Source organism: Daucus carota, chromosome 1, assembly GCF_001625215.2.
Source record: "Daucus carota subsp. sativus chromosome 1, DH1 v3.0, whole genome shotgun sequence".
NCBI lineage: Eukaryota > Viridiplantae > Streptophyta > Magnoliopsida > Apiales > Apiaceae > Daucus > Daucus carota.
The window spans coordinates 34309971-34325389 of NC_030381.2; the positions used below are offsets into that span (position 1 = coordinate 34309971).

Here is a 15419-nt window from a genome sequence, read left to right on the forward strand (position 1 = left end):
ATAAATTTTTAAACACACTTATGGATCATTTAAATAGTTAAATATGAGACATCTTAGTCATTTCAAATCATAATTTCACTTATTTAAGTTATTGATATTGAATAAGTTAATAACCGAAATTTGGTTAAATCTTTTCATTCATTCCTCAATTATATTTTTAATATAATCTTAAGAAATAAATAAATGAAACTTATAACAAAATGAGAGACAAAACATACCAAAAACCATATTTTTATATAAGATAAATATTAATTTGATCTAATATTTTCATTAACTTTTCTCAATTTATTTCGTAAATATCAAATAATTATATTACAAATCTGCGAAATTATATTAACTTATAAGTTAAGTTATCCAAACACTTATAAAACTTATAAGTCACGGTATCCAAAAACTTGTAATAGCTTATAAGTTTAAACCAACTTATCACTTTTAATCCACTTCTTTATTTTAAGCAATAAGTCACTTCTTTTTAAGTCCAGCCAAACGGCCCCTAAATTAAATTTAATATAACAGCCTCTTAGTAGTCAAATCCACTCTCTCACTCATGATCTCAGATCCTTTCTACTTTTAATTTATTTTTTTCCGTTGATCGGCGTGTTTTTTCGAAATATGATTTTCTCCACCGATTAATTCGCATACTATACATGTTATATCTCGATTTCGATTTGATTTAGAATTTTTTTTAATTCTAATATATAGTTAATATTCTAATAAAGTTTATCCTGGAGTAGGTATATAGGTGTGTGCTGGCGTTATATTAAATTATTTTATATTATAATTTTTTATAATATGAAATAATTTAATATTTGAGTCGTTTTTGAATATTTGACACACACACATATATTAGTAGGATTTATTAAATTTTAATTAAATATATATATAATTTTTTAAATACTAAAAAAGACCTTTTCGAACAGGGAAGGGTAGTACAGAAGTTTTTATTTAAACATTAGGTATGCGTTCCCTTATATGGAGTGAGAGGAAGAGAAAGCGAAAAGAAAAATTATGAAGAAGTTTTATCAAGAAAGAAGAGAGTTATGAAAATAGTGATGATCGAGTCTAAATTTTCTAAGATGAAGATTGTAAGAAAATATAATGATGAAGTGAAATGAACATTTCTACCGAAATATATGTGTTAGATTTTTAATATAAATAATTTAAAATGAACTAATTAAATAAAAACATTATAAACCTTTTTTCTAACCAAACCTCTTCATTCTATAATTTTTCGTTCCATCCCATCAAAGTCTACTACGTCTAACATGTATTCGGAGATCACTAACTTATATTCGGAGATCGTTTCAGTTGGGGGATGATGATAACATGTATTCGGAGATCACTGACTTACATTCAGAGATCGTTTCATCTGGGGGACAAGTATAGGTGGAACATGATAATATTGAGCAGCTCCTGTTTTGATTTATAGAAGTACTATTTATATCTATAGTTACCAGATTCGACAAGAGTTTCGGTGTATACCCAGTAAAATGGATCAACATGCTAAGGGGCGCTTTTATAAGCAGTGTGCTGGATTCAGTGTTGATACTTGATAGTAAATGTACAAAAGTTTACACCTTTTTTTAGCAAAAGTGTAGTAATAGTATCTTACCTAATATGAGCCTACCAGCAGAATAGTTTAATGCCATGGGGGCAATTTTCATTGTCTTATTGAGAAGCAATCATTTCACAGGCAATGAAGACTTGAACACTACTAATGCGCCCCCATCTAAGCTGATGTTGAAACGCCATTAGTTTATCTCCTTTGAGAGATACATACAAATACTGCATCACTTATAATTAAAAAAAGATGGATGCAAATATATGAAAATTAAAAATATTTGTTGATGAATTGTGAAATTGTGAAATTGTGAAAGCTCATGCAACTGCATGTCATCATGAAACTGAAGATCTTTTTTTCTTATTATTATGAGTTCAAATTGTTTCGACTTCCTGTGTGGGACATCGATATTTGGTTCCTGTGTCGAACAATCACCATTTGGATATGAGTATGGACAAAAAAGGAGCTAGAAATTAGTGATTGTAGCCTGTAAGGGGGAAAAAAAATTAGACACGTCAACTGTAAAATTATTGAAATTGATGAAAATACTACATATATAGAAATAAGTGGGGACAAGTATCCCATTGCCCCACTCTAGCTCCGTCTCTGAACATGGACACTTATTTCAAACTAAATATATGTATTTTTGAAATATTGACAAGTCCAATACCTGTGTTGAACACGAGTTTAAGTAACATAAAGTGTTCAGCTGAATTTCAGTAACATAGCCCGTGTATGAACTATCCTTCGCTGAGCACTACAACTCCAGGTATCGTTTGGTGAAACAAAGGACAGTAAGGTAATCCAGTTGAAACTAGATCCAAAATTGTATTGATTTTACTACACCTTTGCCAAGCCTGTGCTGTTGTGGAAGTGTAGACAAAAACAATGAAGTGTAGATTTATATTGTCTAATCTTCTTTTCCATTTCTTATTATTTGCAGTGTCTTAGAGGTGTTTAAACCCTTGTATTCTGGATTGAGGCTTATTTTACAATTTATATAGCATTCCCTGGGAGGAAGTTTTTAGGGTCTGCCTCAGTACACACTTCCACAAGTTTTAAACACCTCCAAATTCCGCCAAAGGGATAGTGCTTTACTACTCGGCAGAAGGACTTTCGATCGGATAATCCATCATTATTCATAAGCAAATCACAAGTTACTTTCAACAAACATATCCCACTAACTACTGCTACAATTAAAGCACAAACATCTTCCTGTAGCTACTTTGTCGAAAAAGACACCTTTCATTATCCATTTAAAGCATTTTACTATAATAACTTTACACACATATATTGTTCCATCTAGATTACAGTATCCCAGAAGACAAATTACAAAGATTCACCTAACAAAGGAGGCAGCATTGCACATCTTGAAGACTTGAACATATCAGTCCCTTGAGAGTAGAGCAGTGTTGAGGTAGTATCATGCATAAATTTTGGTTCTTCAAGATATGACATCAGGGCTTGTTTTATAGAAATTAAAAAGATCGCACAGTTAAAACAAACAGGAAAAGTAAAAAAAACCATGGCGTTTAGTTTGACTGACGCACTTCGATGAGGAAAGACAGATACTGCTTAAGAATATGATTATATGAGAAAGTGAGAGATGCAAGGGTTCTGGGAGTTGTCATAGGCACGTGCAACTTACTTGATGTCTATGACGGTGCAGGTGGTTCAGGTTTCACAAGTGTTGAGATGTCTGGTTGGTTTGTAGGATATATTAGTGCAGCAAGTGATATAGGCATAATACACAATGCTTTTGATTGGAGAAATTGCATGGCTGCCCCAACATCTTCCTCCATGAGCTTAGCTACTTCTTGTTCTGTGTCGTCGTTCGACCAGTTCTCCCAGATAGGCTGGTTCCTTCCAGTTTCAGTTATGCCTCCCTTTACATGTAAAAAGAAGAGAGTATACATATAGGAGAAATAACTTTCTGACGGACATAACTTTATGACGGATATAAAGCTATTTGTTGTATGGAGTGTTTAACAAGATATCTTAGCTGCTCAACTTAGCTGAAAAATGTAAAAAGATGTTACCTCTACTGACTGCAGTGGAATGTCAGCTACAAGTTGTGCCACAGCACCAGCTCCACCCAACCTACTCATGCTCAGAACCTGTCCGGTAAGAACATATATATTCAGCCTTCAAACCACAGCTTAACATCTTAGGTAAAAAAAGATGCTAAAAAACAACTAAAGGTGGCGCAAAATAAGAAAGAGTTCCATATACAAAACAAAAACAACAATTTACAAGACTTGGGTGTTTGGTGATTGATGATGACTACAGTCACATTCATAATATACTTAATTTGTTTTAATAAGATCGAAAAAGTATTTTACCTTCACTTGAAGTCTCAAGAACTTTACATAGTCCAAAATTTCATCAAGCATTGCAGCCTTATCAGTCTGGGAATATAATTAATGAGTCAGCAACATATACAAAATGGAGTCTGAAAACAGCTGCGATTCAATTCTACTTATTTTTTAGTCACTTCCAAAAGAACAAAAATAAGGATGCTATTAGCAAAATTATGTATTCAGCATATAACAACTTAAAGCTTGTGAGATGAAAACTAGATAAACCAAGGCCAACAGCTTCCGCCAAGTTAATAAAATCAATGTATGATTTGTATCCGTGAGGTAGAAGCATGTATTTAGTTACTCAATTTTATAGACCAGCATGGCAGTTTTGCAGCCTTTCCGTAACCAAATTTAGTCGATATAGATTAGATGTCAAGGATCTGAATGTCATGCTTCTTGCTTAAGATTATTACATCATCCTAACGAAGATTATCAGATCCCATATTTCAAGTTTGGAGGTATTAAGAAAAAATATTATAGAAGACAGTATCTGAGTTGCATCAATGTGGAAATAATAATAATGAAGACTGTTACCTTTTGCGGAAAAAATGAAGTATGATCTCATATACTGGCACGTGCATGAAGTAATACAGTGAAGGTGCAGAACCATTCAAAAATGCTCGCAAACATATCAACAGGAAAAAAAAAAGTAACAGGTGTGTACCTTGTTACAGCTGGGAACAAGATCCTGCAAGGCCCTCATCCGCTCTGCAATTCTTTCTCTACGTAACTGGGGGAGAACAATTCAGATTTTACTATACCGTGGTAATTTAAACAAGAGGTTTTTGCAGGTCTATCTAAAGTGAAAAAGATAGAAATTCTGAGTTATGAATTGATTGCTTATATTTACTCAAGAGTACCCGTTCAGCAATACTATGGGGATCCGTCGCTTGTCCTCGCCGAGCACGTACTCTTGGACGCATGTTGGGAGGGTGTGGCACAGTGACTGCTGTGCTTGTCGTTGTTTGGCCTTGAAAAGCCTGCATAGATTAATTGCTACCGAATTAGAAATGGCCTCAGTAAAACCAATGAAATGAAACACTATGATCCCTTGGGTACATGTTTCCTTGTGTTTCATTTTTGTTTACAACTACCAAATTGAATTTGAGATGCAACAACATCAGAGTAGCACTCAATTTTGAAATATTCTCCAAATATTTGTGCTGCAAAAATACAAAATGCTCACACATGTTTTTGAACCAAGATCTGAGAAAATGAACACATAAGCCCAGGTCTGTTCAAACTATATATTTTCCATTATACTTCTTTGCCACATGTCTATTTAGTTGGGATGTATGCTCCAAATCAACTATTGATTTGTGTCAAAGTTGCACTATTAATTGCTTTAAGCAGAGAGTTGGACCTTTTGCACTTTACTTTCGAACTATTTAGCATGAAAATCATGGAGCGCCAGAGCGAGTCCACTGGATATCAATAACTAGCATCTTTAATTCTAAGGTACCTGAAATTATGCAAATATGCACAGACTCTTCCCAACTATAACGTTGTGCATTGAGACACACCTCGTAAAGAGTTAAGGTTGCTTAGCAGAGAACCTCGCAAACGTTGATGCAACGATGTTTTTTGGCATCAAGGGAGAAAGTAAACTATACTAATCTAACTAAGATAAATTCCAACAACAAATACTAACTTATTTGAGAATTCACCATAAGAGCATAAGTATAACCTTCAAGCATGAGGGACAACGAAGACCCAGTTACTATTTCCCTTCCCTCCCTCTTACCCCATGACAAGGTCATTGGTTCGAATTCATTCCTGCTCCCGGGAATTACTTAAAAATCTTATATATTATGAAATGTAACAATGACCAAACTCGAACTGAACATGCATAAACCTCTTCTAAATTTATCTCATTAAACTTTTTTCGCATTAACCTGATGTATCTGAGGAACCGTATGACGAATAGACTGAGGCTGTAAATGTTCAAACGCCGGAAACAAACTCCCCATGTTTACTGACACTCTTTCCTGCATAATCAAACAAAATTCATAAGCCCTGTTTTATCAAAAAATTCAACTAATAAAGAAAAACCAAAATCTATAAAAACCTCAAGGGCAAAAATGTCAAGTAATAAATTAAAACAAACTAACATGCTGGCCATTATCCAAGCTCAAACCCAATGGAAAAAACGGCTGCTGTATCACACCGGCGCCGGAGCCAAGCTGACCGGCGGCAGTCAACTGAGAATTATCCGACGAACTCCCATCATTTCCGGCCAAGCCACTATACGCCGGAATCGCAAGAATTTGCTCAAGAAAATCATCCGGGTACCCTTCTGCCGGATTATTTGCCATGCCGGAATTCACTTATTCCGGCAACTCGCCGGAAAATAAAACTTACCCAACAGAGAAATTGCAAATGGGTTTTGGTGGGTTTTGAAAATCTTGAAGAATGAGGAAAGATAAAGTGTTAGTATATATGATTATGTGAGTTGATTAGTTACAGGCGTGCGTTACAAAAAAGAATGTAATTTCAAGAAGGTGATGATTTGGTTGGGAGTATGAAAATGAAAAAGAGAGTTATGATAGTATCATAGTATAGTCATGTTTTGTCATTTTGCTTGACTTTTTCAAGTTGTTTATTCTACTTTGTTATGGAACAAGACATTTGAACACAGATGAAGAAGAAGTTGTTGAGTTGAATTTCTAGTGGTTGCTTTAAAGTTTTATTCATTTTCTATGAAAGATTGCTTTTTGGGACTACTTTGTTGATAAGACAGAATAACACAGGTTTTTCACATTATTTTTCATCAACTTTCCCTGCACCAATTTATTATTAGACACAGGACAAACATAGTATATAATATCATAAATTCATGTGTACTCGATTACAATTTTATCATACAACTGACTGTCAGAAAATGAGAATTTATCTGACAATTGATTGTCACAAATTGACAATTAATTTCTAAATCATTGGATCGATCTTCCAATAAGCTTAATCAAAAAACTAATAATAAATCTTAAATCAATTATCGACCGTAATTAGAAATCAAATTTGTAATAGAATTAAAAAAAATCACGGTAGCACTTGCTATCAATACATGATGAAATTATCAAAATGTGATTAGTATACTAGACTAATGGAACGGTTGTGATACCATGTAAATAAAATAAAGCAATTTCAGAAATTACAATACTGTACTAGCAGGATTCTCTTTAGCTTGCAAGCCCCTCTTCAAGATAGCCAGACCTATCTCCAGCTCCACAATCTTCATACTTGGTGGTTGCTAAGACTCTTCTAAATACATAATCTAATGCGTCACATTCCTATTAAGCAACTTGAAATACAAGTTATTCAAACTGTGAAAGAAGAAAACAATTTAAACAAGATTTACAGTCAGTATCCATGAAGGGCAAAAAGAGACATTGTGATACCATTTGCAGAAAACAGTGAAACATAAACTAGTATTTTAATGAAATTTTGGTAATTTCATCCTATAAGCAGAATAAAGCACAGCCCATGTTCCACCGATTAACTAGTGCTGGTAAATTTGAATTTTTTTTTATATAATTATGGCTGTTGAATTCTCAATCTGACGACTCAAACTAATTGTTATATGACTGTTCCGGAACATGACCTTTTTATCAACAAAGAGAGCTACATATTGATAGTCTAAAATTTTGAAAAATTAAGAATGTAACAAGATGAATTACCACCCTGATCCCGAAAACATAAAGTAAAACTAATCCTTTAAACCCCCAACACACAAAAATACACACACACACACACACACACACTTAAACCTAAGAATCAAACTGTAGCCAACTATAGAATAATATACCTCAATCCCATATATCAACATTGATACTTTAATTCGTTTCTGAAAAAAACTTTAACAAAACACACATTTATAATATGATTGGGGGGGGGGTGGGGGGTGGGGGGGGGGGGGGGGGGGGTTGTTACTTTGTAGAGATTATAAGAGACACCAGTCCAATGAGTCTTAGCCAGATGATAACCAACGCCCCAATGGGCAAAAACTGAACCACCACAGACAGATTATTTTTATTTGTTCTAAAGGAATATTATTTTAGTCTCCTATATAACCAATATAATTTTATATTCTGAGCAACAAAGTTTCTATTATGCACTTTACAAATTCATAAACATTCACCTTTTTTGGAGCATTATTCTGGTTCCCTTTAGTCTTCTTTTTCTTACATGAGAGTGGGTTAGGACCCTGGCAAGTACAAGAAAGTAATCAGAAAAATGATCAAATTGAAAACAATATCTTAATCAAATTGTGGAGTTATCAGCTAGCACTTGCAAAGGAAGATATAAAGATGTAGATCCCTGAGTATACTAATCACCAAGTATGTTCACTCTTTTGGGCAGAGTATACAATGTACTTCACTGTCAACAAACCAGGTATCACACTGGTGAAGACATGAAGTGTCATATTAGGAGGTTATTTGGAATTTCGAATAACAGTGGGTTATTTACATATGTCAAATGAACTATGACCAGAGTAAACAACAATCAAAATTCAAAACAAAAAATAATAGAGTAAAAGCAAGGCCAGATTTAAAAACAGGATGTAACCTTGGCTTTTTTTTCTCTTGAACTGAACTTTATCCCTCAAGTCTGCTTTCTTTTTCTCGCCAAATAACTTAACTGGTTCGGACCCCATACAATTACGGTCCATGCCTTAATGTATATCAGAGGAATCCTCTTCTTTTGCAACCAGTCTACTATACCCTTTCATGTTTAACATTTTCAACTCCAAGTCCTTTAGATGCAAATGTTCCTCTTCAGCAGATTTTGCAAAATGGCGTTGAGAATTTGACAATGGCTCAACGAGTAGGAAGTTCTGCAGGCCAAGAAATCATGGCAAACCAGGTATCTGCAATCAGAAAAGATTCAACAAAATCAGATTCAGAATGCGCACTGAACTACATAAGAGGTGATAGTTTCAGAATGCACACTGAACTACATAAGAGATGATAGTTTCAGCACTGAAAGTGCATTACCCTGTTAGAGAAAATAATTACATTTGAACAGGAAAGAGAATAAAATACAGGCGGGTATATGTTACTGGATATAGAAATGTTTGAGCAATATTATTAAATAACAGAATGTATTAGCCAACTAAACGAGTTGCCAAAACCTACAGAGTATAGACTTAAATTCCCTTTACTATAAACTTGCAAATGCTAATCGTACTATAATTTTAATCAAGTTTTCTTCTTTGTAGTTAATAATTATTACTAATTTTTATGTAAAAAAACAGTTAGTTGCTTTCTATTGAGGAATCCATAGCTTATAGGCAGGAAGCTTTGTTTAACATATCAGATGTGATGTAGCCCATATTACAAGTGCAAACAAGATAGTAACTTGTCATTAACTACAACAATGAAGAGACTGATATCAATCTTCCCAACCATAGTGAATAGACATATATTTACTAACGGAGCACTATCCAAGTATTACTCAAATATCTCTCGATATTCGTCTTAGTCGAGCAATGATTTTCTTGAAACAATAACCTTGGATATGAGACCAACAATGGTGTGATACGATAATCTAGTGTTTGTGTTTACCTTTCATGGACATGATAGTACATGGCCAAATTTATTATGTATTTGGGTTTATTCTGAGGACAGGACAACAAAGTACACGAAATAAACATATTTATATGTTTATAATAATGTTTATTAAGATATAACGAATTATATGTAAATCAAATGAATTTTTGATAGTAAATACATATCTATAAATCTATAAATATATTAATTTCATACATCTATTTGTTTAATCATATACTAATTCTTTCTATTCAGTGTCACAAAAAACACCGACTTGGAAGGACCCGAACCCATTCTGTGTCATAGATGCGTTCACAAAAGTACATGACAGTACACAACAGGGACGGAGCATATCAGGGGCCAAAGGGGGTCATGGCCACCCCTGATACCCAAAATATTATTATATTTATATTTTATATGTATTTTTTTGTTTAAAATTATATAATTTAAAATTTGGCCCCCAGACCATTGAATTTATCACATATAGGATTTGGTGCACTTTTTTTTTAATACTGATACTATAACATATGAATTTTAGGATTTAAAAGAAGGTAGGTAGTTGTTTTGATTTATATGTAGGTTACTTTACATTTTCATTTTTGTATAAAATTTGTTTTAATATTATTTTGAGTTGGCCCCCTTCGAGATTGAGTCCTGGCTTCGTAGTTCGTCCCGGTACACAACACAAATTGCCAGGTCTACTGTATAGCAATCAGATCTATGGGCTATCTTAAATAAAAATCTATAACAGTCCAAGATAGATGTTGACTGAGATATCAATTAACAACAGAACCTTTGAATACTTGTTTTACCCTGTTAAATCTAGCTCAGTTCCAAAAAAAAAAAAGGAATGACAGCCTTTAATCATCAAGTTCCCAGGTACTATCTATGCTTCACATGTAACATCATCAACATACATTTTGGAAAGAATGTAAATGTAAATGCACAAACCTCCTGTAGTTCATTACGCATATCAGCATCCTGTGTAGCAACAAAGAAGTGATCTGCATTATTTCACCAATAATTTCTGTAATGCAATCCACTGCACTCTTACTCTTATCATGGTCACATCTAGATATAAACTTCAATATCAAGTAAAACCAACAAAAACATTCTTCAATAATGCCAATACACAAATTATTTATTAATTAATTACTTTGTATCTCAATACTAGTATTTTCCCATCATCTTCAAGGCACACTTCCGCGCAAAAACAGCAATATCATAAAATTTAAGCTCTAACCTTGCAGGCATAAGATTACGAGCTGCACTAAGAGAATTACTATAAGCATTACCAAGACCACCCAATTCCGCAAGAACACATCAAACGACAAACAACTGAAATCGAATCACCAACAAAAGGGTATTGCTAAAACTCAAAATTTAAAACCAACCCAACATTCAAACATTAAAAAAAAGGCAGAATAGTAGTAAAAAGCTTAACTTGAGTGCCAAGAACATTAGAAAGAGCAGTATGAACAGGATTAATATCATGAGCTACAAGATGATGAATAAAAGTGCAATCACAAAGAACCTTAAAAGGGTCTCCAAATCCAAAACAAGCAGTGAAAAATCTCAGAGTCCTGCCGTGACGCTTTTGCCTCTTGAGCCTCATCTGTATAATCAAAAATGTTTCAGCAAAAAATAATATATAGATAAATGAAAAGTGCAGAAACTGGGCAGTTTACAAACAGAAATTAGTGTATAAATGGGCATTGAATAGCATCCTATTAGAGTATTCATTAACGGACTTGATGATTAAGAAAGCTCACCCAAATCGCCTCTACCGCTTTTAACCTAATTTCTTCAATTTCAAAACGAGGAAGACAAGGAACGGCCGGTTTTTGAACTAAAGGGTAAAACAGTATTTTCACATGGGTGTCTTTTAAATTTTGCTGGCGTCTAGCCGTTAATTTCCAGGATCAGCGGGTCTGTTCTGTGGGATGATCCGCGCTTTTTTTTTTTTTATCACAATTTCAAATAATAATGTATTAAATATTTGTTCGGGAAATATGATTTCAAACATGACTTTATAATGTTAGATTGCTATATATATTTAGAGGTTGAGAATAAATTCTTGTCAAGTAGAGCATCAAAAACAAGATGTTTATTGCCTATTTCCCTGCTGCATCATATGCGTATCTCCTCTACTCTGTACGAAATTTGCTTATAAATAAAAAGCTATCAATATATCACACTCATAACAGAACTTGCTAGTTGCTGCATTTTAAAATGATTACGAGGGTGTATTCGATTGTGATTTTAATGCATTGTTTTTAGTTTATGGATTTTAATGGATTGTATGTGATTTTGATTTTGTACGGATTCTTGATAAAATGTCGCAGAGTTGATAGGATTTAAGAACAATGCTTCAAAATCCCATTGATTTTGATGGGATTTCAAAAAACTTAAAATACACTGAAGAATGCCATAAAATCCATCATTTTATGAAATGCAAAAAAAATCCATCAGCATTTGAATACCATCAGATTTTAATGGATTTTAAAAAATCTCAATTGAATACCATCGGATTTTAAAGCATAATTTAAAATCCCAATTGAATAACACCAGATTTTGTAGCATAATTTAAAATCCCAATTGAATACCTTTAGGATTTTAATGGATTTCAAACAATCTCAATCGAATACCCTCGGATTTCATGAATGCAAAAAAATGCTTTAAAATCTCAGTCCAATACACCCCTAATCTGTACAACTGAACAATAAAACAATCCAACATGCATGAATCTTAAAGAAATTTAAGGACCAAGATCAAAACCTACAGGATTCTTTTATGCACTTGACAGCATTTCGGTTTCCATTACAATTTACATACTAACAACCTACATAACCCTTATTGACAAGGATCTCGATACCGACACCAGAACTCATTTCAGTACTCATCTAGCAACAATTAGCCTTGGCGATAATCCATCTTGTGAAAGATCCGAAAACAGATCATCACTCTTGCACAAAGCATAAACAATGTCCACCATGCTAGGCCTCCGCGTGGGATCCCTATGCAAACAAGCAATCGCCACAGACACAACATTCACCACGCTATCCATCGTGTATGATTCCTCAATACGAAGACTCTCATCCATCCACTCTCTTAATCTCTCTGTTTTTCCTCCTCTCCTTTCCAATATACCATCTATCGTCGACCACAGAACCTTCCCTTCTTCATTCACAGCCTCCCTGCCCGAGACAAGCTCCAGTAACACGACGCCAAAGGAAAAAACATCCATTTTTGTCGAAACCACACCATCTGTCAGATACTCAGGTGCAATGTAGCCCTGAGTGCCCACAATGTGCATTGTTATGGCATTGCACCCGGATTTTGCCAGTCCAAAATTCGCGATTTTGCCTCTCATGTTTCCATCTAGCAGAATGTTACCACTTTTGATGTCCTTATGCACAACCCGTGGTCGCGTATGCTCATGAATGTATTGCAGTCCATTCGCCACATCTATCGCGATTCTCAACCTCATTTTCCAACTCAGTTCTTTGCTGCGGCTGCTGTGTAACCAAGAACGAAGAGAACCATTTTCAATATATTCATAGATCAAATAACAATTTGCATCTTCAGGGTCTATGCAAAAACCCTCTAGCTTCACTAAATTCCCATGATTAACCTTCAAAATCAGAACAACAATCAATTTAGTATAATATGAAATCCATCAATAATTTAAGGTCAGTGTCATTATGCCAAAACCAACTTCTTTTAATATACAAAGTTGTTTCCAGAGAATATTCCCTCAACTAAACTCCAGTACTAAAGTACAAATTAGTGATTGAGATATTATGCAACACTAGTGAATTCATCTTTATATAAACATAAACAATTAAACAAACAATCAAAAAATAATGCATTATGTGTCTATCTACTTTATCTGAAGCCGCCTATGATTGAATAAACAAAGTAAACCCCCAACTTTTTATGCAGAAAAATACAAATAATTCATAGATATCATACTAAGGGGGTTGACTGACACCATTCACGCCAAACACTTTTTTATGTGTTAAATTATTGAAAATTATGCAAGTATGAGACATCACTACTTTTTACCTGACATTTCTTTCTTTAAAAATATAAAATTTTCAAAATCTGCGTATTTCTTCGGCGCTTTTTAGATGATAGGATTTCAACCCGATAAACGAGAATGAGAATGAAATTTTAATACAATTTGTAGTAAAAAGAATTTGATTCTCCTCCCTGTTAACATGGTTGAAATCTCTTGAACCAAAATGTTTAACTACTAGCATTTGATGCAGTATTAAAGATTTACCTTCTGTAAAATCTTGAGTTCTTCACAAGCATTCCATTTCATCTTCTTGATTGCATACAACTCACCATTGATGCACCCTTTATACACAGATCCTTGAATAACCCATTTGTCATCAAATCCATCAGTTGCTTCTACCAATTCATCAATCCCAAATACTCTGTATTTATCTAGACAATCTGAAACATCAGCCATAATATTTACCTTTACTGCTTTTTTCTTCTGGCCAATTTTTGACTTCTCTGCATCATTGTAGTTTCCTCTGTTTTTTCTGATCAAAATCTCTCTATAACCCCACAAGCCACAGACTAAAATTAGCAAAATGCCACAAACTGCTAGCCCTATTGACAATCCTCTAACCTTTCCTTTTCTTTCATTATTCCTTGGCGAGACAGGTGCAACAACAGGCTGTGTGAGGATTGGAAGCCGCGAGACCGGAACAAAAACAGTGTCGAAAACCTTGATTTTATTGCCATTCAATTCAATTATGGACTGTGTGTCTGATCCAAACTTTGTAGCTATTGATGTAAAGTTATCAGAAGGCTGAAAAACATAGCTGATCAGATATTTTGTTTGGTTGCCTAATTGGCCTTTTCTCGGACACTTGCAGAAGATTGGAAAGATCACATTTTCACCAATAGAAAGATTGGTTGGGATGAGACTTGGATTAACAACTTCAACAGATTGGTAATCAGTGAGATTTTGAAATTTCTTAGTTGAAACTAAGTAATAAGTGTCACCTTTCTTGATGGTATAACTAAGGCCAGCATAAGAAATGGACATGCTAGTGTTAATCGTGTTACAAGAACACTGAATTGGAATAAAGAGTGACTGGAATGGGATTAAAGGGGAAGAAGGGGAAGATATATTACTTGGATTTGATATCATTAGCCGGCTTACGGAGAAAAGATCAGCAATTGAAGCTAAATCAAGAAAATCAGGAGAAATAGCTTGATAATATACATATGTTTGGCATGGACTAACAGTTTGGTTTGTATTGCATGTGTATCCTGAAGTGGTTGGTTCGATTTTAGCCTGCGAATCACAGCAGCAGAAGAAGAGAAGCAGAGTGAGGCAGATGCAGAGTACTCTGTTCTTCATTTTTCGCGCCTCTCTGTTCCTTGAAAGTACTCTGAGAGCTGCCTACAAGGCTATTTGATCAATGAATTTGTAAATCAAGCTGGTGTATCAGGCCTCCTATGAAGGTACTTCTGAAATTTGAAGTTTAGGTGTGTCCTTTAGACCTCAGGAGCTGCTTTCGAATTGCATGTTCTGCGTTTTTGCTCTGAACTTTTGACATTAAGGAACCAATCTTTACTTGGTTTTATTCAGACATGATAAATGAGGTTTAAAGGAACCTGTTCATTAAAAAATCAAGCTCTTAGTCAAACCCCATAATATATACTAGTCATCAACTCCTTTCCGTCCATACATACTTTTAAGTTTAAAGGCTTTGTATCATTGCTCTTATAATATGAATGAATGCATTAGCTGTATGGTGTAAATAGTTGAACTTCTATAAAGAAAAAGAAAGGTGGTCCCTTATAATTTTTCATGACCACCCTTATAATTTGAGTATATCTGTGAATTGTGATGCTATATTCCTCTGCCCTACTTAAGGACTTATTTATGTCAACTAAGTAGCAGTCATTTTCTTGCAA

At 34.2% G+C, this 15419-nt stretch overlaps 2 protein-coding genes and 1 pseudogene across 3 annotated transcripts; all 3 read right to left on the bottom strand.

Moving 5' to 3' along the window:
- Nucleotides 1-2786: 2786 nt before the first annotated feature.
- LOC108221494 (transcription factor UNE12) lies at nucleotides 2787-6555 on the bottom strand. 2 transcript variants are annotated; one of them, XM_064081046.1, is made up of 8 exons: nucleotides 6036-6555; nucleotides 5820-5912; nucleotides 4785-4904; nucleotides 4589-4654; nucleotides 3904-3969; nucleotides 3601-3678; nucleotides 3210-3447; nucleotides 2787-3024 (listed from the first exon to the last, which is right to left on the bottom strand). In XM_064081046.1, exons 1-7 carry the CDS (start codon nucleotides 6237-6239, stop codon nucleotides 3217-3219), a joined length of 858 nt encoding a protein of 285 aa, XP_063937116.1. In that variant the 5' UTR covers nucleotides 6240-6555; the 3' UTR covers nucleotides 2787-3024; nucleotides 3210-3216. The 2 variants fall into 2 exon arrangements, with proteins under 2 accessions (XP_063937116.1, XP_063937114.1); XM_064081044.1 differs by having other exon boundaries at nucleotides 2787-3447; nucleotides 6036-6551.
- A 374-nt stretch (nucleotides 6556-6929) lies between these two features.
- On the bottom strand, nucleotides 6930-11235 carry LOC108226726 (uncharacterized; annotated as a pseudogene).
- Nucleotides 11236-12128: 893 nt separating this feature from the next.
- Nucleotides 12129-15078, bottom strand: LOC108225724 (serine/threonine receptor-like kinase NFP). The gene is made up of 2 exons (XM_017400663.2): nucleotides 13762-15078; nucleotides 12129-13107 (listed from the first exon to the last, which is right to left on the bottom strand). The coding sequence occupies exons 1-2, from the start codon at nucleotides 14857-14859 to the stop codon at nucleotides 12373-12375; spliced, it is 1833 nt and encodes a 610-aa protein (XP_017256152.1). The 5' UTR covers nucleotides 14860-15078; the 3' UTR covers nucleotides 12129-12372.
- Between the last annotated feature and the right edge of the window lie 341 nt (nucleotides 15079-15419).